The 24908-nt window shown below is 45.7% G+C and overlaps 2 protein-coding genes across 8 annotated transcripts in view; one reads left to right on the top strand and one right to left on the bottom strand.

The window, feature by feature from the left end:
• Nucleotides 1-21591, bottom strand: part of ANAPC10 (anaphase promoting complex subunit 10) — an 86235-nt gene extending 64644 nt beyond the window's left edge. The window contains exons 1-3 of one of the 7 annotated variants that reach the window (XM_044301497.1): nucleotides 21505-21591; nucleotides 16453-16526; nucleotides 11563-11683 (exon numbers count right to left, since the gene is read on the bottom strand). In XM_044301497.1, the coding sequence (XP_044157432.1) occupies nucleotides 11563-11677 (115 nt within the window). In that variant the 5' untranslated portion in view covers nucleotides 11678-11683; nucleotides 16453-16526; nucleotides 21505-21591. Of the gene's footprint in view, nucleotides 1-11562; nucleotides 11688-16452; nucleotides 16527-21097; nucleotides 21405-21474 lie in introns of those variants that run through there. The other 6 variants (XM_044301261.1, XM_044301420.1, XM_044301179.1 and 3 more) reach the window with 6 other exon arrangements.
• A 78-nt stretch (nucleotides 21592-21669) lies between these two features.
• The window catches only part of ABCE1 (ATP binding cassette subfamily E member 1), a 38143-nt gene continuing 34904 nt past the window's right edge, over nucleotides 21670-24908 (top strand). The window contains exon 1 of the mRNA XM_044300519.1: nucleotides 21670-21854. The gene's annotated coding sequence lies outside the window, so the exon portion shown is untranslated. The remainder of the gene's footprint in view (nucleotides 21855-24908) is intronic.

Genomic DNA, 24908 nt, shown 5'->3' with positions numbered 1-24908 from the left:
CCAGTATAGAGCCCCTGTGACGGAACTCTATGCCGGAAAAGAAAAACGCTAGTGTGAAAGTACCTTTAATAGAATGATACTAATAGCTTAGGCAATAGTGTCACCTAGGGGTAAATGAGTAACATTACACCAACAGCAGAAGTGCATTTTACGTAATACAATTACATTGCAGTCCTTATCATATGTACACGCCTAGCCAACAATGATCGTCTAACTGATAAGTTTTTGATCATAAACCACACACACACACACACACACACACACACGAGGAAAGGGACAACCACCAACAAGAAAAAGAGAAAATACAAAGAAACAAAGAAAAACCATGAGAAAGATCCTAATGACTAGATCAGACATCCTCAAACGGTGACCCTCCAGCTGCTGAAAAAATTCAACTCCCACAATGCCCTGCTGTAGGCTGATACCTGTAGGCTGTTCAGGCATGCTGGGAGTTGTAGTTTTGCAACAGCTAGAGGGCCGCAGTTTGAGGATGCCTGGACTAGATCGTACCTTAGATCTGACTTCTCTTAGTCCCTGCACATCATCTGTATTCTCGGTAATGTATAACTTTGTTTTGTGTAGTATTGATATAAATTAATCAGCCTGATATTTAGCAAACTCCCTGCTGTTGGCGGATATATAGTTGTTAAAAGTGCTACATCGATATTGTCACTACTCAGTAACGATGCATATTACTGAATAAAAGACCTAAATATTGATTTCAGAGATAACTCTCTGATTGGAATAATTTCATTCCATAGCCAATACCAGGCTTGATCATTTATATTGCTACCCCATTATCCGAGATTTGTCATAGTTGGTGGCGAGCAAGGATTTGTATCTTTTATTAACGTTATTGAGTTCTCAAGTGTGGTCGGGAAGATATATTTCATCTTATGTCTAAGAGGTACTGTGTATACACTGGTATTTGTGTTGGTGCCATCTAGTGGCGAATTTTGGGTACTGCATATCATTGTGTATCTTTGCAGATTATAGAGTTCCCCATTGATTAATCTTTGATTGTATTTTAAATTATTGTATAATAAATCATTTATATTTTTGCATAGATGCTTGTACCTTCTTTTACTGATTGCACAATATAATTAAATAACTGATCGAACTCTTTTTGAGGCGTTATACACAGTCCGGTCCATAAATATTGGGACATCGAAACAATTGTAACATTTTTGGCTCTATACACCACCACAATGGATTTTAAATGAAACAAACAAGATGTCGAACATGATTAACTGCAGACTGTCAGCTTTAATTTGAGGGTATTTACATCCAAATCAGGTGAACTGTGTAGGAATTACAACAGTTTTCATATGCGCCTCCCACTTGTTAAGGAACCAACAGTAATGGGACAATTGGCTTCTCAGCTGTTTCATGGCCAGGTGTGTGTTATTCCCTCATTATCCCAATTACAATGAGCAGATAAAAGGTCCAGAGTTAATTTCAAGTGTGCTATTTGCATTTGGAATCTGTTGCTGTCAACTCTCAAGACGAGATCCAAAGAGCTGTCACTATCAGTGAAGCAAGCCATCATTAGGTTGAAAAAAACAAAACAAACCCATCACAGAGATAGCAAAAAGATTAGCCGTCGCAAAAAAAAAACATTTGGAACATTCTTAAAAATAAGGACCGCACCGGTGAGCTCAGCAACACCAAAAGACCCGGAAGAGCACAGAAAACAACTGTGGTGGATTACCGAAGAATTCTTTCCCTGGTGAAGAAAACACCCGTCACAACAGTTGGCCAGATTAAGAACACTCTCCAGGAGGTAGGTGTATGTGTGTCAAAGTCAACAATCAAGAGAAGACTTCACCAGAGTGAATACAGAGGGTCCACCACAAGATGTAATCCATTGGTGAGCCTCAAAAACAGGAAGGCCAGATTAGAGTTTGCCAAACGACATATAAAAAAGCCTTCACAGTTCTGGAACAACATCATATGGACAGATGAGACCAAGATCAACTTGTACCAGAGTGATGGGAAGAGAAGAGTATGGAGAAGGAAAGGAACTGCTCATGATCCTAAGCATACCACCTCATCAGTGAAGCATGGTGGTGGTAGTGTCATGGCATGGGCATGTATGGCTGCCAAATGAACTGGTTCTCTTGTATTTATTGATGATGTGACTGCTGACAAAAGCAGCAGGATAAATTCTGAAGTGTTTCGGGCAATATTATCTGCTCAAATTCCGCCAAATGCTTCAGAACTCATTGGACGGCGCTTCACAGTGCAGACGGACAATGACCCAAAGCATACTGAAAAAGCAACCAAAGAGTTTTTTAAGGGAAAGAAGTGGAATGTTATGCAATGGCCAATGACCTGAATCCGATTGAGCATTTCACTTGCTGAATCCAAAACTGAAGGAAAAATGCCCCAAGAACAAGCAGGAACTGAAGACAGTTGCAGTAGAGGCCTGGCAGAGCATAACCAGGGATGAAACCCAGCGTCTGGTGATGTCTATGCATTCCAGACTTCAGGCTGTAATTGACTGCAAAGGATTTGTAACCAAGTATTAAAAAGTGAAAGTTTGATTTATGATTATTATTATGTCCCATTACTTTTGGCCCCCTAACAAGAGGGAGGCACATATGCAAACTGTTGTAATTCCTGCACCATTCACCTGATTTTGATGTAAAATACCCTCAAATTAAAGATGACAGTGTGCAGGTAAAGGACATCTTGTTCGTTTCATTTCAAATCCATTGTGGTGGTGTATAGAGTCAAAACTGTTAGAATTGTGTCAATGTCCCAATATTTATGGACCTGGCTGTATGTCCACCTCGAATTTCAACTGCCTTTAACATTTGTTCTTTGATCCCCGACAGCCTCAAGACCGCACAAAAAATAGAACATGGTAAAAAAAATTGCAGTACTGACGGATGACAGACCCATTCAAGTTGAATCATTGTGAATCAGTCTGCGGCAGTCGCACGGATGGTGCCCATGCACTGGGGACCGCAAACTGTGGTCCCCAATGCAAGAAATGGCCGGGCAATAGCCATGTGCATGATACCTAAGAAAGAGACTATCATGTACTACATGCGGTCTGATTTCATCTTTAACATCAACCATGGGATAACCTCCTTCAGAAAGTCTATCACCGAGACAAACCTCTCTTGACACTAGGGTATGTGCATTAAATTATAACAAAGCTGGGGGGCGTGGCTAACTGCCGACATGAGCGGCCGCATCTGATTTGAGCTCCGGCTCCCGTTTTGCATCCTGATCAATCCTGAGCACTGCAACGACCATTATAACAACAAAAAGGACTAGCGACATCACAAGAACCTACAGAATATAACAATGGGTCCCAGCAAAGCTCAAGCGGCGGCTGACCGCCTGAGTTTGCGCACCAAGATGTCCAACATGGCGCTGCAGCCACTAGTATGCCCCATACTCAACATACTCGTGGTCAGGCGGCTCAACAAGCGGTCAGCGATTACCTGGATACGCCAGAGCTCTCACCGAAAGAGGCACATGAACAGCTCCTGTCAGCGATCCTGGCCTGTCAAACTTCCCCAAGATTGACGAGGTACGTGTGGATGTGGGCCTAATTAGACAGGACGTCCAGCAGCTCAGGGATCGGGTGAAGGGAACGGAGGAGAGGATCTCAGAATTGGAGGATCTCACTCGCCCCATGCCTGCCAAGATCCATGCCCTGGAAGATTCAGTCTCCTTATGGAGGCAAAAGTGTGACGATTTGGAAAACAGGGCTAGGAGGAATAATGTGCGCATTTTGGGCCTACCGGAGCGGACGGGGGGCTCGGATCCTGCCACTTTCCTAGAAGCCTGGTTCAAATCTACCTTTCCAGAGGCTGCCTTTTCCATGGCGTATGCAGTTGAGAGAGCCCATAGGGTTCCAGCTCGTCCACCACCTCCTGGAGCTCCACCTAGGCCGTTACTAGCGTGCATGTTAAATTGGAAAGATCGGGACATTATCCTCACACAGGCGAGGAGAAAGCAGACCATCATGCACGGAAATGCCAAGGTGTCCTTGTTTCCTGACTTCTCCGCTGAGCTACAGAAGAAGAGGGCGACCTTTGTTTCTGTCAAGAGAAGGCTCCGGGACATGAACTTGCCATATTCCATGGCATACCCTGCCAGGCTGCGAGTGGTGGATGGAGAGAAGTCACTTCTTCACTGACCCCAAGGAGGTGGATGAATGGGTCGTCAGGAAATCGCACAGGGTAGCGCCATCTTGAGCAGCAATGTGGCATCAATACCCTGTTTTTCTTTTTTCTTCTTACTTGGGGACTCTATCAACGGGACCTACTATTATCTGGTGGTGTGGTACAGCTACCTACATCATGCGGAAATGTTCAGGTTTGGACTTTGCAATGATTATGGACTGCCACCTCAGAGTGAGTTTCACTGTTATCTATGTGTGTGTCGCTAGTTATATATCAGTGTGCTATACATTATACCGGGGAGCTGATCAGATACCTGCATGGTTTATATACCACCTTGTAACATGCAGGTCCCTGACGCTGTAGCCACCGGGAAGTTACTTTCCCACTTTGGGCAATGTGAGCTTTATTGTAATATTTGTTCAAGGCATGTTTTGTTTTGCCTCAAGCTTGTATACTCTGTATGCAGGCAGTACTGTGAATGTGTGAGCTGGTTGGATGGAGAGAGGCTCATTGACATTGCAGCAGAAGTGCGGATTCGCACTGAGATTTTTGGTACAAACGCTATGGCCACCCTAGTATTGATGTCCTGGAATGTGAGAGGGTTAGGGGGCACAGGTAAAAGAATGTCTGTTTTTACACATGTCCGCAGGTACGCTCCTTACATACTCAGCTTACAGGAGACTCATTTAACAAATGATACGGCCGGTAGGCTTCAGAAGTCATGGGTTCAATGTGCATAACACTCGTTCGGCACTTCACACTTCAGGGGGGTGTCTTTACTAATTAGCCGCTCGGTCAGATGGGAGCTGCATACAATTGAGAGTGATCCAGAGGGAAGATACGTTTTAGTGTATGCACATGTAAATGGTACTCCGTTTGTGATCCTGAACATTTATTGCCCCCCTCCTGCTGATATGTCACTTCTGCAAACTGCAACCATATTTTCAGCTCAGTATCCGCATGCAAAACTTCTATGTGTTGGGGACATTAATATGGTCATGGACTCGCGGAGGGACCGATTTTGTGCCCGTCCGGCTTCCCCGGCTCACAGCCAACCTACTTTCTTGGCGGCTTGGGCTGGAGAAGTGGGATGGTTGGATTTCTGGAGGGAAAGACACCCAGACGTGATAGAATATTCTTACTATTATACTCCTTCTCATGGCGCTTTGTCCAGGATTGATTACATATTTGGATCCCCTGATGCTTATCTGGAACTATCCACTATCTCTCATGGCCCTCAAAGTGTATCTGACCATGCACCCCTAACTGCGCAATTTAATATAGTACAAGGGGTACACCCTCGTTTGAAAACGAGAATCCATCCATTTTGGCTCACCCTATTGAAGGCGCAAGATAGAGTCCCGGACCAATTACAAGTTTTTCTTGAGGTGCATGACGCTGATACGAATGCTCTTCTTATGTGGGAAACGAAGGCATATTTAAGGGGATGCCTTAGATCATCAATTTCCTATATTAAGAGGGACACTAGGAAAAAGGAAGATTCCCTTAATGATAGTGTTAGGGAGGCTGAAGCTAGATTTATGGTAGATCCATCTGAGTCAAATGGACAGGATTGGTTACTGAAGGGAAGAATGTATTTAGTCCACTTACACGAAAAGAGTAACCGCAAGTTATTTTTCTACAAACAGCAGGCCTTTGAGGTTGGAGATAAGGCAGGAAGGCTATTGGCTCAAATAGTACATAGAAATAACTCTGCCCCACCGGTTTTACGTATTCAGGCCCTGGATGGAGCAGTCAAATAATCTGTCCCGGATATAGTAGCTAGCTTTGCTGACTTCTATCGAGAGTTATACCGCACAAGGGTGTCATACTCGGAGGTGGAGCTTGAGAGCTATTTAGATGAGATAACTTGTCCGACACTCTCAATGGAAGATAGCAACTTACTGGAGGAAGATATTACTCTAGAAGAGATGCAGGCTGCAATTGACGAACTGGCAAATGGGAAGTCTCAAGGCCCTGACGGGTTGCCATTAGAGGTATACTCTAAGTATGCGGATATCCTTGGACCTCAACTGAGAGAGATGTTCAAGGAGGCGTGGCGTATAGGTAAACTCCAATAGGTTGAACAAAATAATAACTAGCATAATTTCATAGCGATCAAACTGGGTTCATACCTGGAAGATCAACCTCTAATAACATCCGCAGAGCGCAAATCATAGCTCAAATTGGTACCCATCATGAGAGGCAGTGGGCGAGAGGCCTTCGACTCGCTGGAGTGGTCATACCCGATAAGAGCACTGGGGAAGTTTGGCTTCGGTCCTAGGTTCTTACATTGGATCCAGATAATATATGAAAATCCAAGAGCCAGTATTCTAGTTAACGGCACGGCCTCCCCCTCCTTTCCCTTGCAACAGGGTATGAGGCAAGGTTGTCCTCTCTCCCCCCTGTTATTTGCTATTGCAATTGAACATCTGGCCTTGTGTATTCGTCAAGACTCGACGTTTAGAGGCAGGGCCGTCTTTACCAAGGGGCAAAAGGGGCAGCTGCCCCGGGCCCAGTTGCTCCTGGGGGGCCCAAGGCAGCTGCCTTTTGAGCCCTGCTAGCCACTGCCCCGGGTGTCAGGCTGTCAGCTCTACCAGGAGTCCAGGCATCATGATCGTACTGTGTTAAAGTTGTGATTTAGGACCTTAATGACATAATCACCATGTGACCAGTAACCTAGCAATTACTGGTCACATGGCTATGAGGTCATCACAGGTCCTGTGGAGTGTTGCAGAAGTTAACTGTGGAGCTTTTTTGTGTGAAGATTACATCAGAAAAAGGTGACAGGGGCTGTTATGTTAATATACTGTAAACTACTGTATAGTAGGGTGCTGTATACTGTGGGGGGCTGTATACTGTGTGGGGGGCCTGTATACTGTGTGGGGGGGCTATACTGCTGTACTGTATACTGAGGGTGCGGTATAGTGTGGAGTGCTATACTGCTGTACTGTATAGTGTGGGGGGCTGTATCGTGTATTGTTTGGGGTGCTGTATACTGTGAGGTGTTGTATACTGTGGGGTGCTGTATACTGTGGGGTGCTATACTGTTCTACTATATACTGTGGGGTACTGTATAGTGTAGGGTGCTAAACTGCATACTGTGTGGTGCTGTATACTATAGGGTGCTAAACTGCATACTGTGTGGTGCTGTATACTATAGGGTGCTATACTGCATACTGTGGGTTGCTGTATACTATAGGGTGCTATACTGCATACTGTGGGTTGCTGGGGTGCACTGGAACACTAGGGTGAGCCGAGCCCTGGTCTCCTTCCTGCAGAGCGGTGCCCACTTCCAGCCTGAGCCCAGCTGCCCAGAGAACTGACCCGGAGCCGCTGGAGTCTTCAGAACTGGAAGCATTTACAGTAATTCACTGGACTCTACCAGGTGTGTGGATTTTTTGTGTGTGTGTTGTGGTGGAGGGCGTGATTGCCTGCTAAGGTGTGGGAAGGCGGGTTCCAGGGGGCCCAAGTACATTTTTGCCCAGGGTCCAATCAATATTAAAGACGGCCCTGTTTAGAGGATTTGGGATAGGGGGAAGGGAGGACAGAATAGGCCTATATGCAGATGATCTCATACTGTACATGACTGATGTGGACACTTCCTAACTGCGTGCGATTTCGATCATAGAGCAGTTTGGGCACTTCTCTGGGTTACACATTAACTGGGCTAAGTCGGCTCTGATGCCGCTATGGTGTTCCGATTGGCCCGAGGTACACCATAACCTTAGAGTGGTAGACCACTTTAAATATCTGGGGATAGTCATCACCAGAGATCCGAAAGACTCATATTCCAGGAATGTTGCCCCCTTAGAAGCCTTATTCATTGACAAATTCAGGATATGGAAAACCCTTCCTCTATCCATCATGGGCAGGATCAACTTAGTCAAAATTATCCTATTGCCTAAAGGATTGTATATACTGGGACATGCTTGTACCCCAATAACTCAGAATTTCTTGGACCGCCTTCACTCCCTAATGGTTCAATTCATTTGGGGTAGAGCCAGACATAAACTTGCTCTTAGTACATTGCAGAGGTCCAAAGTGCAGGGTGGAGCATCGCTGCCAAATTTTCAATTGTACTTTTTGGCAGGACAGTTGAGATTCTTGGCTGGTTGGGTTAATGGGGAGCCCCTGCAGAACATGGATTTCTATCTGCAACAGCATTTGGACATTTCTAACTCATGGCCAGTACTTGAGGGGGTAGGATCTCTGTCGAACCAACTTCTGCAGATACACAGGTTGGCTCAACAGGTCTGGAGAGACGCTAAATTGAGGCAATTTCAGGATTGGGCCGACATCATAACCCTTTATTCCCCCACTTGCAAGGGATCGAGGGAACGCACGTTTGGACAGCATCCGGGATAGTAACTCTGCAGGATTTATATGATGAGGGTGTCTTGCGCTCCTTCTCTCAAATTCAAGAACGGTATGGCATAGCACGCATCCAATTTTTTAAATACTTACAGATTAGGCACGCCCTTAGGGAACAATTTAGGGATGGAAATAAGGCCATCTCCTCTTACCCCCTCATTGGAGTCATTAAATCGCAGGGACCTAGAGGCATAGTATCTGTACTCTACACCCATCTTTTGGAGAACCACATGTCGGCACAGCCCATATTAGCTGAGGCTAGATGGAGAGGGAACATTCCACATCTCTCAGCGGGGGACTGGACTGAGGAGTTGGAAGCGGTCACTAGTGTATCTCCCTCGATTAATAACAGGTTGATCCAGCTATTTATGCTACACCGCAGTTATTTAACTCCCACTAGGTTACACAAGATGGGAAGAATACCTCAACCCAACTGTTTGAGATGCTCTCATAGTAATGCAGACTTCTGGCATATGATGTGGGAATGTGTGCATATTAAGTCATATTGGCAATCGGTACTGGGGATACTTTCATCGCTGGGCCTGGGCCCTATACCATTATGCCCTAAGCTATGTTTATTAGGTATCATGGACAACAATGGTTGGACTAGGGATCGACCGATATTGATTTTTTAGGGCCGATACCGATAATTTGTGAACTTTCAGGCCGATAGCCGATAATTTATACCGATATTCTGGGAATTTTCATTTTTGAAAAAATTCCCACAAATCTGCTGAAAATTAATGTTTATTGTTAATGTGTATTTTTTTTTGTAAATCTTTCTTTTTCATTTATATTTAATATTTTGGTGTTTTTATTTTTTTTGTAACTTTTTTTTTTTAACTAACTTTTAGCCCCCTTAGGGACTAGAACCCTTGTCCTATTCACCCTGATAGAGATCTATCAGGGTGAATAGGAGCTCACACTGTCCCTGCTGCTGAGTGCTTTGTGCACACAGCAGCATGGAGCTTATCATGGCAGCCAGGGCTTCAATAGCGTCCTGGCTGCCATGGTAACCGATCGGAGCCCCAGCATTACACTGCTGGGGCTCCGATCGGAGGAGCAAGGGAGAGGGAATCCTGTGGGGGGGGCGCACTGCGCCACCAATGTCTGATACTGGGGGGCTTGGGGGGGGCGCACTGCGCCACCAATGAAGCTTAATCCCACATTTATTCATATACAGGAGGCGGGAGCTGGCTGCAGGATCACATAGCCAGCTCCCGACCTCTATGAGCAGTAGCTGCGATCCGCGGCACCTGAGGAGTTAACTACCGCAGATCGCAGCTACAGCTCATAGAGGCCGGGAGCCGGCAATGTGATCCTACAGCTCCCGCCTCCTGTATATGAATGAATGATAGACTAATCTTCATTGGTGGAGCAGTGGCCATAGCTCCTCCCCTCCTCCTGTCCCCTGTCCTTACATTGGCGGCAGCGGCAGGAGCAGCACAGGGGGAGGAGACACTGCTCCTTCTCCCCTGTGCTGCTAAGGGGAACACGGAGAGCGCTGTCAGCAGCGCGATCTGTGTTCCCCATACACTATCGGAATATCGGCAAAATAGATGCCGATACCGATAGTGTTCAAAATCCTGAATATCGGCCGATAATAATCGGTAAATCCGATAATCGGTCGATCCCTAGGTTGGACCCACTATAACAAGATATTCCTAAGCGAAACTTTATTTTTAGCTCGCAAAGTTATTGCTCTCAAATGGATGGCGGAGGATCTGCCCACATTGGGGATGTGAAAGAGGCTTGTCAACCAGGTGTTTCCCTTTGAAAAGGAGATATTTATGAACAGGAAATGTCCTGATAAATTCCAGAAAGTGTGGGGTCTGTGGTGCGAATCACACTCAACTGCTTCAGGGGGGTCAGCAGTCTCCATTGGCTCTTGATAGGATTGACACATTTACAATCTTACGCTATACTTCTATACAACTCAATTTATTATATTCTCAATGTATATGCTGGGATGGGGGTGGGCCTTCTCTTTATTGAATCACTTGAGTGTATTTTATCCTCATTCTATATGTTCTGACCTGTAGTACAATACTGTATTATGCTTACGTGTATGTACCACAAACGTGCCTTGTTACTCTTTTTCAATAAAACGAGTTCAATTTTTTTTTTTTATAACAAAGCTGGTCTAGTGTATGGTCATTTAGAGAGTAGAAGAAGGCAGTGCTGCCCCCTACCAGGACTCCTTGGATGTGATCCCTCTCAGAGAGAGGGAAGAAATATAGGAGCAGGCTGCTTTAAGCCCAAAATTTGAGCTAAGTGCTCACTACTGCATCGAAAACAATATACTATAACCAAGATAAGCCCCTTTACCATATCCCTAATTTGACGTATGAAAGGTTGACATGGCCCATATTGAGACAACTGAGAAATGTTGTCAGTGAAAACATATGCAGCTTCTCTATTTTCATGCAATTTTATCTTAGTAAATGTAGTAACAAACTTGTAGTCATTTTGAAAAAAGAAATGAATAATTCACTTAGTAAAGGTGGATTTACACGGTGCAATAATCGGCAGATGATTATGCTCGTTCTTGACAATCTGCCGATGTAAAGGAGCAGTCGTTCACCCGATGATCAAGTGAGATGCTTGTTCATCAGTTGATCCTGTCCTTCGTGCAGGCACATCAATCATCATTTCTGGGCAGCAGATCGGGCTGTCTATACAGCGATCTGCTACCAACAAACAATGTAGCTGTGTGAGGACAAGGGGTTGCAATAGTGATCCGTCGTCCTCATATTGTTGAGGTGATCTCTGCATGAAGGAACGCCTGGAAGGAACGCTTCCTTTCCGACAATGTGCAGGTACACACCACCAACTGGTTACCTCCCCTCTGTACCCTTACTGCAGACTGCTAGCAATTCATTCATAACTTCTAGTAGAAATAATAAAGGAATGGGACAACATGGACCCATAAGAATAGATGTTCCAGAATTGTTATTACATGGGGAATGCATGAAGCTAGTAAAACAGGCCTGTCAGGAGTGGTGACAGGTCCTCTAACTTTCACATATTATGAACCTTGTACCTGGTTTACAAGAAGACAAAGACCAGACAGCTTGAGAGCCAATTTCTCGCACAGTTCCAGTTCTTTTCAGCTGGTTGGGGTCGGCACCAGGTGGGGTTTTGTTGGGTGTTGTCATTTCCAACTATCTAGAGAGATGTAAGAAAACTGCATTGTGATAACCAGAAATGTTAAACAGATTGTCCAGGCTGCAGATATTGATGACCTATCCCTAGGACAGGTCATCAATATCAGATTGATGGGGGTCTGACTCCTGGCACCACCGCCAAACAGGCCATGGCACACATGCCGACGGAATATTTTGCTGTAAGGATAATATTGGACATGTGAGCAGTGCATAGACATGATGCTTACGACGGGAGCCAAAAAGTTCAATCTTGGTTTCATCAGTCCAGAGATTCTTGCTTCTCACAGTCTGGGTTTTTTGCTCCGATGTGCATTGTCAGCTGTGAGACCTTATATAGACAGGTGGTGTCTTTCCTAATCATGTCCAGTCAACAGAATTAACCAGAGGGAGACTCCAATCAAGGTGTGGAAACATCTCAAAGATGATAAGATAAAAGGGAAATATCAAGTGTCATAGCAAAGGATCTGAATATTTATGTCCATTCAAAATTTTAGTTTTTCCTTTAAAAGGGAGTCTGTCACCACAATTTGCCCTTCTAGACCACTTACATAGCGCTGTAGCATCACTATAGATCAGTCAAATGGTACCTTTGTCTTTTTGTTTGGATGTTCACCAGGGGCAAAAAACTGAGTTGTATTCATATGTAAATGAGGGCTCGCAAGTGCCCAGGCCGCTCTTCCTTCTTCTCACATAAAACCTCGCCAGCCTGTTGCTTGGCTCGCCCTGTATGCCATTTTACGTCATCCAGTGTAGGGGTGGGCGATATGGCCTAAAATCTATATTGCGATATAATTTTAAGCATGTGCGATATATTGTTTTCTATATTTGGGGGGGGGTTTAAACTTTTTTTTTTTTACTTTTTATTTAATAACTATTAGCCTCCTTAAGGGCTAGAACCCTTGTCATATTCACCCTAATAGAGCTCTATTAGGGTGAATAGGACTTTACACTCTCCCTGCTGCCCTGTGCTTTGTGGTCCCCTAAACCATGCCATCCACAGATCCCCCTCCCCTAAACCGTGCCATCCACAGATCCCCCTCCGCTAAACAGTGCCATCCACAGATCCCCTTCCCCTAAACAGTGCCATCCACAGATCCCCCGATGCTCACAGGAGTACATTTATAAACTAATCAGTAATTTTAATCATTGCTGATCTCTTTACTGGATACCTTACTCTGTCTTAGCTCAGGTAACAGCAGGCAGTGCGGGCGGGCGGCGCTCACTCACTGACGTCACGCGCCTGCGGTATCCAGTAAAGAGATCAGCAATGATTAAAGTTACTGATTAGTTTATAAAATGTACTCCTCTGAGCGGCATGGCCCTGTATATTCTAACCCCCAGGCAAGCGTCCCTGTCACCATGGGAACGCCTGGGGGTTAGAATATACCATCGGATTCGAGTTTTCACGATCTCACTGAGATCGTGAAAACTCAATGATTTACTGTCAGTCGCTCCCCTCCTCCTCCTCCTTTCTCATTGGTGGTCAGCGGCAGCCACGCACAGTGGGGAGGGACTCCCTCCTTCTCCACTGTGCCGGCTCAGGAGAACATGGTGCGCGCAGAGAGCGCGATCATATCGCGGTCCGGCGATATATGCACAAAATCCATATCGTGACCCAAATTTATATCGCATATCGCCCACCCCTAATCCAGTGTACTGGCCGATATCCCGCCCGTGCATGCGCACTGCATGGAATGATGCTGCTGCCCACAATGGTCATCACAGTGCACATGTGCGGGCGGGATATCAGCCAGTACACTGGATGACGTAAGAGACCTACAGGGCGGGCCAAGCAACAGGCTGGGGAGGGATTATGTGAGAAGAAGGCAGAGCGGCCTGGGCACTTACAGCCCGAATGCCGCCCCTGGGCACTTGCGAGCCCTCATTTACATATGAATAAAACTCTGTTTTTGCCCCTGGTGAACGTCCAAACAAAAAGACAAAGGTACCATTTGACTGATCTATAGTGATGCTACAGCGCTATGTAAGTGGTCTAGAAGGGCAAATTGTGGTGACAGACTCCCTTTCAATTTGCAAAAATGACTACGATTCAGTATTCATTATGAAGTATTAAGGGCAGAATGATTGGGGAACACTTGATTTTTTTTATGTTTGCACAATGCCACAACATAACAAAATGTGAAAAAGGGTTTGAAGACAAACAAATGTAAGAGCTCCACGGCCCTTGCTGATTGGCGGGGGGGGGGGGGCAGGAGTCAGACCATCAATATCTGTTGTCGCCTGTACAAGCCTTTTTATATATCTTAGAGGGCACAGTACTAAAAATAACTGACTCAGCCTAATACACTTTGGGGGTCATTTATCAACCTGGTGTAAAGTACAAAGTAGTAACCAATTGGATTCCTCCTTTCATTTTCCAAAGTAGCTGTGATAAATAAAAGGTGGAATCTGATTGGTTGCTATGGGCAACTAAGCCAGTTCTACTTTACACCAGCTTGATAAATGACCCCCATAGTGTTTTGTCGTTTCCTCCTGGTGTCTTACTCTGGAGTTCAGTTGGCCTCAATAAATTAACTCTTTGATGTGACTTTTGAGTCTCTTCTTTGTTTTAAGGCCACATCACAGGCTGTCTATACTGAGATAATCTGCTGACTACCACGGCAATCCCAGAGAAAGCATATTTACAGCGCTGCAGCAGTAAAAGTACACTGGGGAGGATTTTCTAGAGTAAAAACACTTCACTTTTTGGGCTTTTTAGCACAAGAATCCGTGACTTTTCGCACTGTTATGCCACACTCAGCACTTTTTGTTGTGAAGCGGTGTGGGCAGGGCTTATTGAAAGGGGTGTGGCCTTCCACAACCAAACCCATTTACTCCAGAAATTGGCAGAGTATAGGTAATATATAAAGAGTGGAAAACCCCTTTAAATTTCATTACAAGTTGATATTACCTCTATATTACACAAGCACATGGGGGGAGAATTACCATGCCTCCATGCCAGCTTTCTGGTGTAAAAAAATTTACAAACCCCATGTTTGCGACTTTATAAATGCCACTGCACCTAAATCTAGATGCAAGTGGTGGTTCTACAGCATCCTTGCCAGTTTCCAAAAGGGGGCTTGGCGAGGACAAGGCGAGCAGGCCAGGATGTTTATCTTCTTTTACCCCAGTTTTCAGGAGTAAAAGACGACTGAAATCTATGGCAGCCAAAGTTCTCAAATTCAGTGCTGTCATGTAGATTTTGCCAGCAGATACAACTTACAGCAGTATTTCTGCCATACCCTACAGCAGGGATCAGTAACCTCTGGCACTCCAGCTTTTCAGAAACTACAACTCCCAGAATCCTCCTTGGGAGTTACAAGAACAGTCGATTAAATGTGCGTCCTGGGAGTTGTAGCTTCACAGCAGCTGCAGTGCCTGAGGTTGCCGATTCCTTCCCTACATTACAGGGGTTGGGCCAAGTTCAGATACTATCCCCTATCCCTTAATTAACTGATCGCTGGCGGTCTGAACGCTAGGACCCCCACCGATCAGGAGAAAGGGGGTCTCATTCCCGCGGTCTGATGGAGCAGCAGGGAGAGTATGCACCCTGCCGCTCCATTCATTCTCTAGGAGACTGCTGCAGATAGTCCAGTGCAGCTCTCAGCTATGTCCAGTGCTCCCATAGAGGATGACCCTGTGGATATGGGATAACTTTATTCAGATGCAGAAGCTCCTTTTGTTTTTACAGCATCTTGTGCAAACATTCCAGATCATCTTTTCTTACTTTGGCTTATATCCATAATCACTTGGAGCTTTCTTTAAAACAGATACAATATACAAATAAAATACTTTTAGAATAAGGCCAATAAGTCATAGAACAGATTCTGTATAAATCTATATTCAATAAGCTCCCCCTAGTGGTGGTTGTGGATATCCATAACTTCTCCGCTTAGTCTATATCCATCAGTTGATACAATAGCAGTAGCTATTCCTTTTCAGCTTTCGTCACTATCAAGAGACACTATCAAGTCATAGACCGTTGCAATCCCTCTACTCTAGCAATACATTTTAGAGGACCGGTCACCTCTCCTGATGTTGTTTCAGCAACTACTTGCATTCTCCACGTAATAATTCTAAAGCGTCTATTCTTATATTGCTATGTTGTGCTATTCCTTTATTATTCCTGCTAAAAATTATGAATTGCTATTAGTTTGCAATGAAGGTCCAGACGGGTGTTTCCAGTTGGAGGTGTGTCCCTGCACAGTCTGATACTGGCAGCACTGATTAGATAGTGCCAGACTGTGCAGGGACACATCCCCAACTGGAAACACTCATTCAGACCTTCAATGTAAACTGCTAGTAATTCATTCATAACTTGAAGGAATCCTCACCTTTGGGTACCTAGTTTCTAGTTAACCAGTAAAGGTGTGCTATGCTGTTTGTCTGTCTGTGTGCCGAACCTCTGCCTGGTAACAAATTGTGATATTCCACTTGATGGCTTGACCTACCAGACTAATTCTCTGCTGCCTGCCCTGACCTCTGATTGTTTTACAGATACACACAAAGTCTGCCTGTCCTGACCTCTGCCTGTAAACTGACTACGAGTATTGCCTGATCCTTCTCCTCTTGCCACGTGGATCAGGTGCCACCTACACCAGGACTATTCCTAGAGGTAGAGGTCTGTAGGCTCCCCTGCAGAGAAGACCAGATCCCTGTATAGGGGATAAAAGGTGAAAACCAGGGGGCCGACCGCCTGCCTAAAGCCAACCCAATTAGTTCATACAGTCGTTACATTGCAGCAACTTTAGATGTCAATCACTTACCAAGCAACTGTTTGCGGAGATGTTTGGAAGTTAAGTTGAGGAAACAGTCCAGTATAGACAACTTTGGGAAGAACCTAAAAACAAGATACAATATGAATGACTTGCTGCTTTATACAGTTACATTCCATACAAGATACCTTCAGACAGGTATAATGTCAGGTTTGGATTTACTGCTGGGACAAGAGCAGGAAACCATAGGCACCATGATGAGGGGTTCTTCTGAACGCTGCTTCCAGTTGGTACAGTGATCAGGTAAAGGACTAGCTAGAAGGGTCCAATTATAAAGGCAACACAATAGAACAAAGACGACCGCTACTTATCGAGCAGACACGCTAGTAATACAGGCGCCACAGGATCGGATTCGTACTTTAAACTGACAGACAACATTTACAGGTCCATCTCAATAAAGGAGTATATAGTTGCAAACTAAATTTATTTCCATAATTGAATTCAAAATGTGAAACTAATACTATATAGATTCATTACAAACAGAGTGATCTTGGTTAGGGACTCTCACCGATCAGCTGTTTGGGAAGGCAGTGGCGCCGCAGCCCTCTCTCAGCTTTTCCTAGGCCAGTGAGCACACGTTCATTGATTACATGGCCCAGGTGCAGCTCAGCGCCATAGAAATGTAGCACGATACCAAGCACAGCCGCTATGCAAAGTATGGCGCTGTGCTTGGTAAGCTACGAGAAGGTCATGGTGCTCACAGAAGAGCCAGCGTCTTCTCAAACAGCTAATCGGTGGAGGTCCGGGGTGTTGGACCCCCACCAATCAGATACTGATCACCTATCCTGAGAGGTCTTGGAAAACCCTTTTAAGTAAATTAAGTTGTGGATTATATCGTCATTTATTGGGCTGCAGCCTGTATTCAGACCATAAACTGTTCATGACTGGCTGAGAAGCAGACCCATTGAAGTGAATAGGTCCGCATCCGTGATGTGGAATGCGTACGGAGCGGTGCCCGTGTATTGCGGATCCGCAAATGCGGTCCGCAATACGGCAACGAGCAGCACGCATTCATGTGAATGAGCCCTAAATGGCATTGTACCAGCGCAATAAAAACTGAACGAACTTGCTTTCTCAATTGCGCATTTTTCACTGAACGCATGCGGACCTAATCCGCTCACGCTTGTCTGCAAGGGGCCTAAGGACCCTTTACAAGGGGTCAGAATCCGACAGATAATTGCTAAGGAGTGTTCATAGGGACGCCGACGCTCGTTAGCGATTTTCTGGTGGTGAAAAGGTTTCACCGTTACCAGATGCCTGCAGATTTGTCCCATCAAAAGGAACCTTTCCTGGAGTGGTTGTGCGGCTTTTTCTAAATAGTTGCAGTAATAAATCTGAACAATTAACATACCGAACCCCATTCACATCTCCAGCCATTTTCCAAAAGAGAAGAGTTGGAGAGCAAAAAGTTGCAAATTTTAGTGCAAAACTGCAACTGCGCCAAACTTAGCGATTTTTGTATGCCGATAAACTGGAGTACAAACTTGACGTCTTCCCCCTTATGTGTCAGCACTGCAGTGACAGAATACAGACTGTAGGAGGCAGCACCTGCAGGGCTTTTATAACACTGCTCTTATTACAGTACCAGCACAGTAGATCACGCTTTAAAGGGCTTCTGTCAGCCCACTAAACCGTTTTTTTTGGTTAATAATAATCCCTGCACTGCGAGCTCCCTATACATAGGCTAAATATTCATTTTTGTTCAGTAGATTTTGTTAAAAAGCAATTTTTATAATATGTAAATTACCTTGCTACCAGCAAGTAGGGCGGCTACTTGCTGGTAGCAGCCGCATCCTCCTCTCATAATGACGCCCCCTCCGCTGTGTGAGTGACAGGGCCAGGGAACTGGATCGTTCTCTGCTGGCCCTGTTTGAATTCAAAATATCGCGCCTGCACCGTACCGCCGTACCGCACATTGAGGATGGAGCGGCCGACAGAGCGGCCGCCTCTCAGTGCGCCTGTGCCGATGACGTCACATCTACACCCGGCGCAGGCGCATTGAGGACGGAGCCGCCTCTCAGTGCGCCTGCGCCGATTAAAGACAGGTACGGCGCAGGCGCGATATTTTGAATTCAAACAGGGCCAGCAGAGAACGATCCCGTTCCCTGGCCCTGTCACTCACACAGCGGAGGGGGCGTCATTATGAGAGGAGGATGCGGCTGCTACCAGCAAGTAGCCGCCCTACTTGCTGGTAGCAAGGTAATTTACATATTATAAAAATTGCTTTTTAACAAAATCTACTGAACAAAAATGAATATTTAGCTTATGTATGCAGAGCTCGCAGTGTAGGGATTATTATTAACCAAAAAAAAAAAAAAAGGTTTAGTGGGCTGACAGAAGCCCTTTAACAATTCGTATCTACAAACTGTGGAGATAGTCCACGCAGAAATTAATCTGCAGAGAAGTTTCTTTTAAAACCACAGTATGTCAATTCTTTCTGTGGAAATACACAAAAATTCACACAGTAATTTGTACGGATCTTCTGCACATTGACCTGCCCCCACGAGCAGGTACCTCAAAGGTGGCCATACACATTAGTCTTTAGTTGGTCATTCAGGCTGTCAGAAAACCCATACCCTGCAATAGTATTCTATTGCAGCTTATGGGACAAGCAATCCCCAAGGGGACTATAAATTACAGTAAAAAAAAAAGTTTTAAATAAATTAGAAAAACACAACATATTAAAAATCTAATTCCTCCACGCCTACAGCTCTGTAGACAGATATAAAAAAAAAGTTATGGCTGTCCAAAAATGGCAAGGTAAAGAAATTGTTTATTTTTTCAAAGGTTTTCATTTTTTTAATGGGCATCCGTTATCAGATTTGTACCTATGACACTGGCTGACCTGTTACATGTGCACTTGGCAGCTGAAGGCATCTGTGTTGGTCCCATGGTCATATGTGCCCTCATTGCTGAGAAAAATTATGTTTTAATATATGTAAATGAGGGGGCGTTGCTATTACACCTAGAGGCTCAGCTCTCTCTGCAACTGCAGCACCCGCTGCACTTTGATTGATTGTCAATCATTTGCATATTTTAAAACATCATTTTTCTCAGTAATGTGAGCACATATGAATATGGGAGCCAAACAGATGTCTTCAGCTGCCAAGTGCACATGTAACAGGTCAGCCAGATTCAGTTTATAAACTGCTGACAGGTGCCCTTTAAAAAAAAAAAAAAAAAAAAGAGAAGAGAAGAAAAACAATTTAAAAATGATACAAATTTAGTATAGCTGTAATTATACTGACCCATACAACAAAGACATGTCATTTTTAGCACACAGCGAACGACGCAATATCAAACCCCAAAAAAACCTTGGTAAAATTGTTTGTTTTTTAAAATTCCCTCCACAAAGAATAATTTTTCCAGTTTTCCAATAACTATGTTAAAGAGGACCTTTCACTCGTATACAAACTAAAAACTAACTATATCAGTGGGCAGAGCGGCGCCCAGGGGTCCCCCTGCACTTACTAGTATGCCTGGGCGCCGCTCCGTTCGCCCGGTATAGGCTCCGGTGTCTCAGCTCCGTCTGTTGTACTGGACTGATTTTTTTGTAGGAGGCGTGTCCCTTGCTGCAGTGCTGGCCAATTGCAGCACACAGCTCATAGACTGGCTATGAGCTGTGTGCTGCGATTGGCCAGTGCTGCAGCAAGGGACACGCCTCCTACAAAAAATCAGTCCAGTACAACAGACGGAGCTGAGACACCGGAGCCTATACCGGGCAAACGGAGCGGCGCCCAGGCATACTAGTAAGTGCAGGGGGACCCTTGGGTGCCGCTCTGCCCACAGATAGAGTTAGTTTTTAGTTTGTATACGAGTGAGAGGTCCTCTTTAAGTTAAATAGTGGTATTAAAAATACAATTTCTACCACAAAAAATAAGAAGCTACTAATAGCATACAGGGCGCCAAAACTGAACAGGGGGCACAGTGGAAGAACGGAGCAGCGCATCTGGGGGGAAAAAAAAAGCGCCCTGACATCTACTGATCATGCCCTACACTGCCCCGTACTAATATTATAATGTCAGGACCAGTGAAAGGTCCTCTTTAAAAAGCTATGGTTCTTGGAATGTGGGGGAAAATTTTTATATAAAAGAATTCAGTCTTTAAAGGGTCAGCTGAGCTAGCCCTACTGTGCCTGGTCTAACTGAATTTCCAGGACACAGACTCATTCAAAGGGCTTCTGTCACCCCACTAAACTCTTCTTTTTTTGGGGGGGGGGGGTACTTATAATCCCTATCCTGCGATATAGCTATACATTATGTTATTAATCATTTTCGTTCTGGAGATAAGGCAAAAAACATACTTTTATGATATGCTAATTACCTGTCTACCAGCAAGTAGGGCGTCTACTTGCTGGTAGCAGCCGCAGAAAACCGCCCCCCTCCTCTTGTTGATTGACAGGGCCAGCAGCGATCTCCTCCTCCGGCTGGCCCTGTCTGCATTTCAAAAATCGCGTGCCTGTCTTGATTCGGCGCAGGCGCTCTGAGAGAAGGAGGCTCGCCTCCTCAGCACTCCCTCAGTGCGCCTGCGCCGATGATGTATGCTCTTTCGTCTAACCCCCGCCGGGGTGAACCAGTTGTTGCCTCAGTGTGTTGCTGGGTATAATGACCTCTGACCCCATGCTGGGTATAATTACCAGATGTTGATTCCGTTACATATTTATTCCCAGAGAATTCTTGTACAGTCACTCAGAATTGAGAAAGCTCGTTGGAAGAACAAGTGAAACGTTTACAAGAAATCTACAGTAAGTCCAGTTGGATGTTACAGCTGTCACTCAGCGCAGAGGACCCTTCTCAGGGAAGTCCCGCCTCCCGGACACTAGAGAAATCATCTGAAGGGATGAATCTCATACTATCTCAGTACAGCCGTTGGGTGAATATCACTTCAAGGTAGAAAAGACACTTTAAGGGAATAAGCAAGACAGTCATAGTCAGCTGTGAGAATAAAATACAGTTATCTGTACTAAGACCCCATACTACCCGAGGGCACCAGACAATGCCACGCCATGCCTACTCTGTACTGCTGGCAGATCACAAGGCTCACTTCATCCCGGGATTACAAGCTCCGCTTCCAACCACACTCAACCAGACCACCAGCTTCTCACTGCTAGGCCACTGCTGATGACGTCAGGCGCACGACTCTGGGATGAACGAAGCGTTCCACAGTGGAACGCAACGCCTACGTAGCTCTGCACGCCAGCGCCGTGGGAGGAGGTAGCAGCGGCGGCCATCTTGGCCGGTTTCTCTTCGTGTGCTTCGCACGCTGCTACCCGGGGAGAAGTGCGAGTGTTATCGCTGAGAACAGGGGGGAAGAGGCGACGTCCCTCCCATTCTCCACCAACCGGCACCTGCCTCCTAAGGCAGCGGTAGCAACCCCTCCCCGGGCCTCCATAGGTGAGTTGCCGCTAGGGCCTGGCCTTTGGTCAGCAGTGTGCGGCGGCCTTACCCTTTAATTTATCTGTTGGCGCCTCATGCTGGGGGACGCTGCCTAGTCCTCGTGTATGTATCGCGTATGTGCATCTGCGCCTGGGGTTAAAGTCATACTGCCCCAGCTGTTGTGGCATGCTGGGACTTGTAGTCTTGCAACAGCTGGAGAGTAGGCTGCAGACTATATGGGTAGAAGCACCTCCCCTGATGGCCAGCAAGCCTTTGACTCCTCTATAAACGTGCACTCTCAGCCGAGCATGCATGTCTGTTTCAGTAGGGAGAACAAACCGCACTCCTCAGGCATCGACTCATCTCCCTCAGGGGTAAAGGATCTGCCATGTTGTAGTCTAAGGCCTCTTGCACACAACTGTATGGCTTTTTCAGTATTTTGCGGTCTGCAAAAAATGGATCCGCCAAAAATACGGATGACGTCCGTGTGCATTCCGTTTTTTTTTTTACGGAACAGCTGATCCCTGATAGAAGACTCCTATCCTTGTCTGTTATCCGGACAATAATAGAACATGTTCTATCTTTGAACGTAACGGAAGGCATACGGAGTACCTTCTGTTTTATTTTTCTTGCGGATCTATTGAAATGCATGGTTCCGCTTACGGTCTGTATACGGGGAAAAAAACGTTCGTATGCAAGAGGCCTAACATACCCAATCCTTCCCTTCACCCCAAGATCTGCTTGGCTGCCTTTATGTGCATGTCATGTTGGGGTACTTTCACACTAGCTTTTCTGGCACAGAGTTCCGTCAAAAGGGCTCAATACCGGGAAAGAACTGATCAGGCAAATCCCCATGCATTCTGAATGGAGACTAATCCGTTCAGGATCCATCAGGATGTCTTCAGTTCAGTCTTATCTTTTGCCTGATCAGTCAAAAAAACTGCAGCATGCTACGGTTTTCTCTCTGGCGAAAAAAACTGAAGACTTGCCTGAACGCCGGATCCGGCATTTTTTCCCATAGGAATGTATTAGTGCCGGATCCGTCATTCCGGTGTGCGCATGCGCAAACTGATAAAAATAAATGCCAGATCCGTTTTGCCGGATGACACCGGAAAGACGGATTCGGCATTTCAATACGTTTTTCTGACTGATCAGGCATTTTTCACACTGCCATCAGTTGGCATACGTTTTACCGGCAAAGGAACTGCTTGCAGGATCCCTCTGCCGCAAGTGTGAAAGTAGCCTTAGACTTTCAAAAGAGCAAAGTTTCTTGTGTGTAATGGCACATGACTGTGTGCTGCCTGCGCCTTTCCTGAATTGTATCTGATGGCGGATCTCTTGTTCTGAACTGTGACGCTATGATACAGTCAGGGGATCCGTGGTCGGCCCGGGAGATTTTTAGCAGACACGGACTATATTTCCCAGGCAGATTATGGTTGTGTGCATTAAGGCTACTTTCACACTCAAGTTTGGTGCGGATCCGTTATGGATCTACACAGACGGATCCGTTCAGATAATACAACCGTCTGCATCCGTTCAGAACAGATCCGTTTGTATTATCTGTAACATAGCCAAGACGGATCCGTCTTGAACACCATTGAAAGTCAATGGAGGACAAATCCATTTTCTATTGTGTCATGGCCCAGTTTCGTCAAGCGGACTGCAAGACCCTGTAAGCAGCGTTTTGGTGTCCATCTCCAAAGCGGAATGGAGACTGATTGGAGGAAAACTGATGAATTTTGAGCGGATCCTTATCCATTCAGAATGCATTAGGGCAAAACTGATCCGTTTTGGACCGCTTGTGAGAGCCCATGACGGAGCTCAGAAACAGAAAGCCAAATCGCCAGTGAGAAAGTAGCCTAAGGCTACTTTCACACTAGCGTTGTTTAAATCCGGCGTTCAATTCCGACACCGGAACTGCCCGCCGGATCCGGAAAAACGTGTGAAAATGGATTACATTTGAATTCTGATCAGGATTTTGATCACAATAAAAAAAATGCATTGAAAAAACGGATCCGCCATTTATGGACTTTAATTTTTTTTTCACATTTTTCGGGTTTAACATGCAAAAGCCGGATCTGGTTTGACTGAACACACGGCGCCCGATCCGGCGTTAATGCAAGTCAATAGGAGAAAGGCCTGATCCGGCGTTCAGTCAAAGTGTTCAGGATTTTTGGCCGGAGGTAAAAATACATCATGCTACGGTTTTCTGAAAAGACTGAACAGAAGACATCCTGATGCATCCTGAGGGACGGACTCTCCATTCAGAATGCATTAGTATAAAACTGATCAGTTCTTTTCCAGATTTGAGCCCCTAGGACGGAATTCAGCGCCGGAAAAGAAAAACGCTACTGTGAAAGTACCCTTAGGCCTCTTTCACACTTGCGTTGTCCGGATCCGGAAAAACGCAAGTGTACTGAAAGCATTTGAAGACGGATCCGTCTTCAAAATGCTTTCAGTGTTACTATGGCAGCCAGGACGCTATTAAAGTCCTGGTTGCCATAGTAGGAGCGGGGAGCGGCATACTTACAGTCCGCGCGGCTCCGGGGCGCTCCAAAGTGACGTCAGAGCGCCCCATGTGCATGGATGACGTGCCATGCGATCACGTCATCCATGCGCCTGGGGCGCCCTGACTTCACTCTGGAGCGCCCCGGGAGCCGCACGGACGGTAAGTATACTGCTCCCACGCTCCCCACTACACTTTACCATGGCTGCCAGGACTTTAGCGTCCCGGCAGCCATGGTAACCATTGAGAAAAAGCTAAACGTCGGATCCGGCAATGCGCCGAAACGACGTTTAGCTTAAGGCCGGATCCGGATCAATGCCTTTCAATGGGCATTAATTCCGGATCCGGCCTTGCGGCAAGTCTTCAGGATTTTTGGCCGGAGCAAAAAGCGCAGCATGCTGCGGAACTCTATGCCGGAAGACAAGAACGCAAGTGTGAAAGAGCCCTTAGCTGTACAGTAGAGGTAGTATTTGCACCCATACATTGGGTAATGTGATAGCCGGCACCATATAGTATTGTACCAGGTTTGTCGTACATGCCACCTACAATCAGCCGATTGACAGATG

This window comes from Bufo gargarizans, chromosome 1 (assembly GCF_014858855.1).
Source record: "Bufo gargarizans isolate SCDJY-AF-19 chromosome 1, ASM1485885v1, whole genome shotgun sequence".
Lineage (NCBI taxonomy): Eukaryota > Metazoa > Chordata > Amphibia > Anura > Bufonidae > Bufo > Bufo gargarizans.
This window is presented reverse-complemented; position numbering and strand designations above follow the sequence as displayed.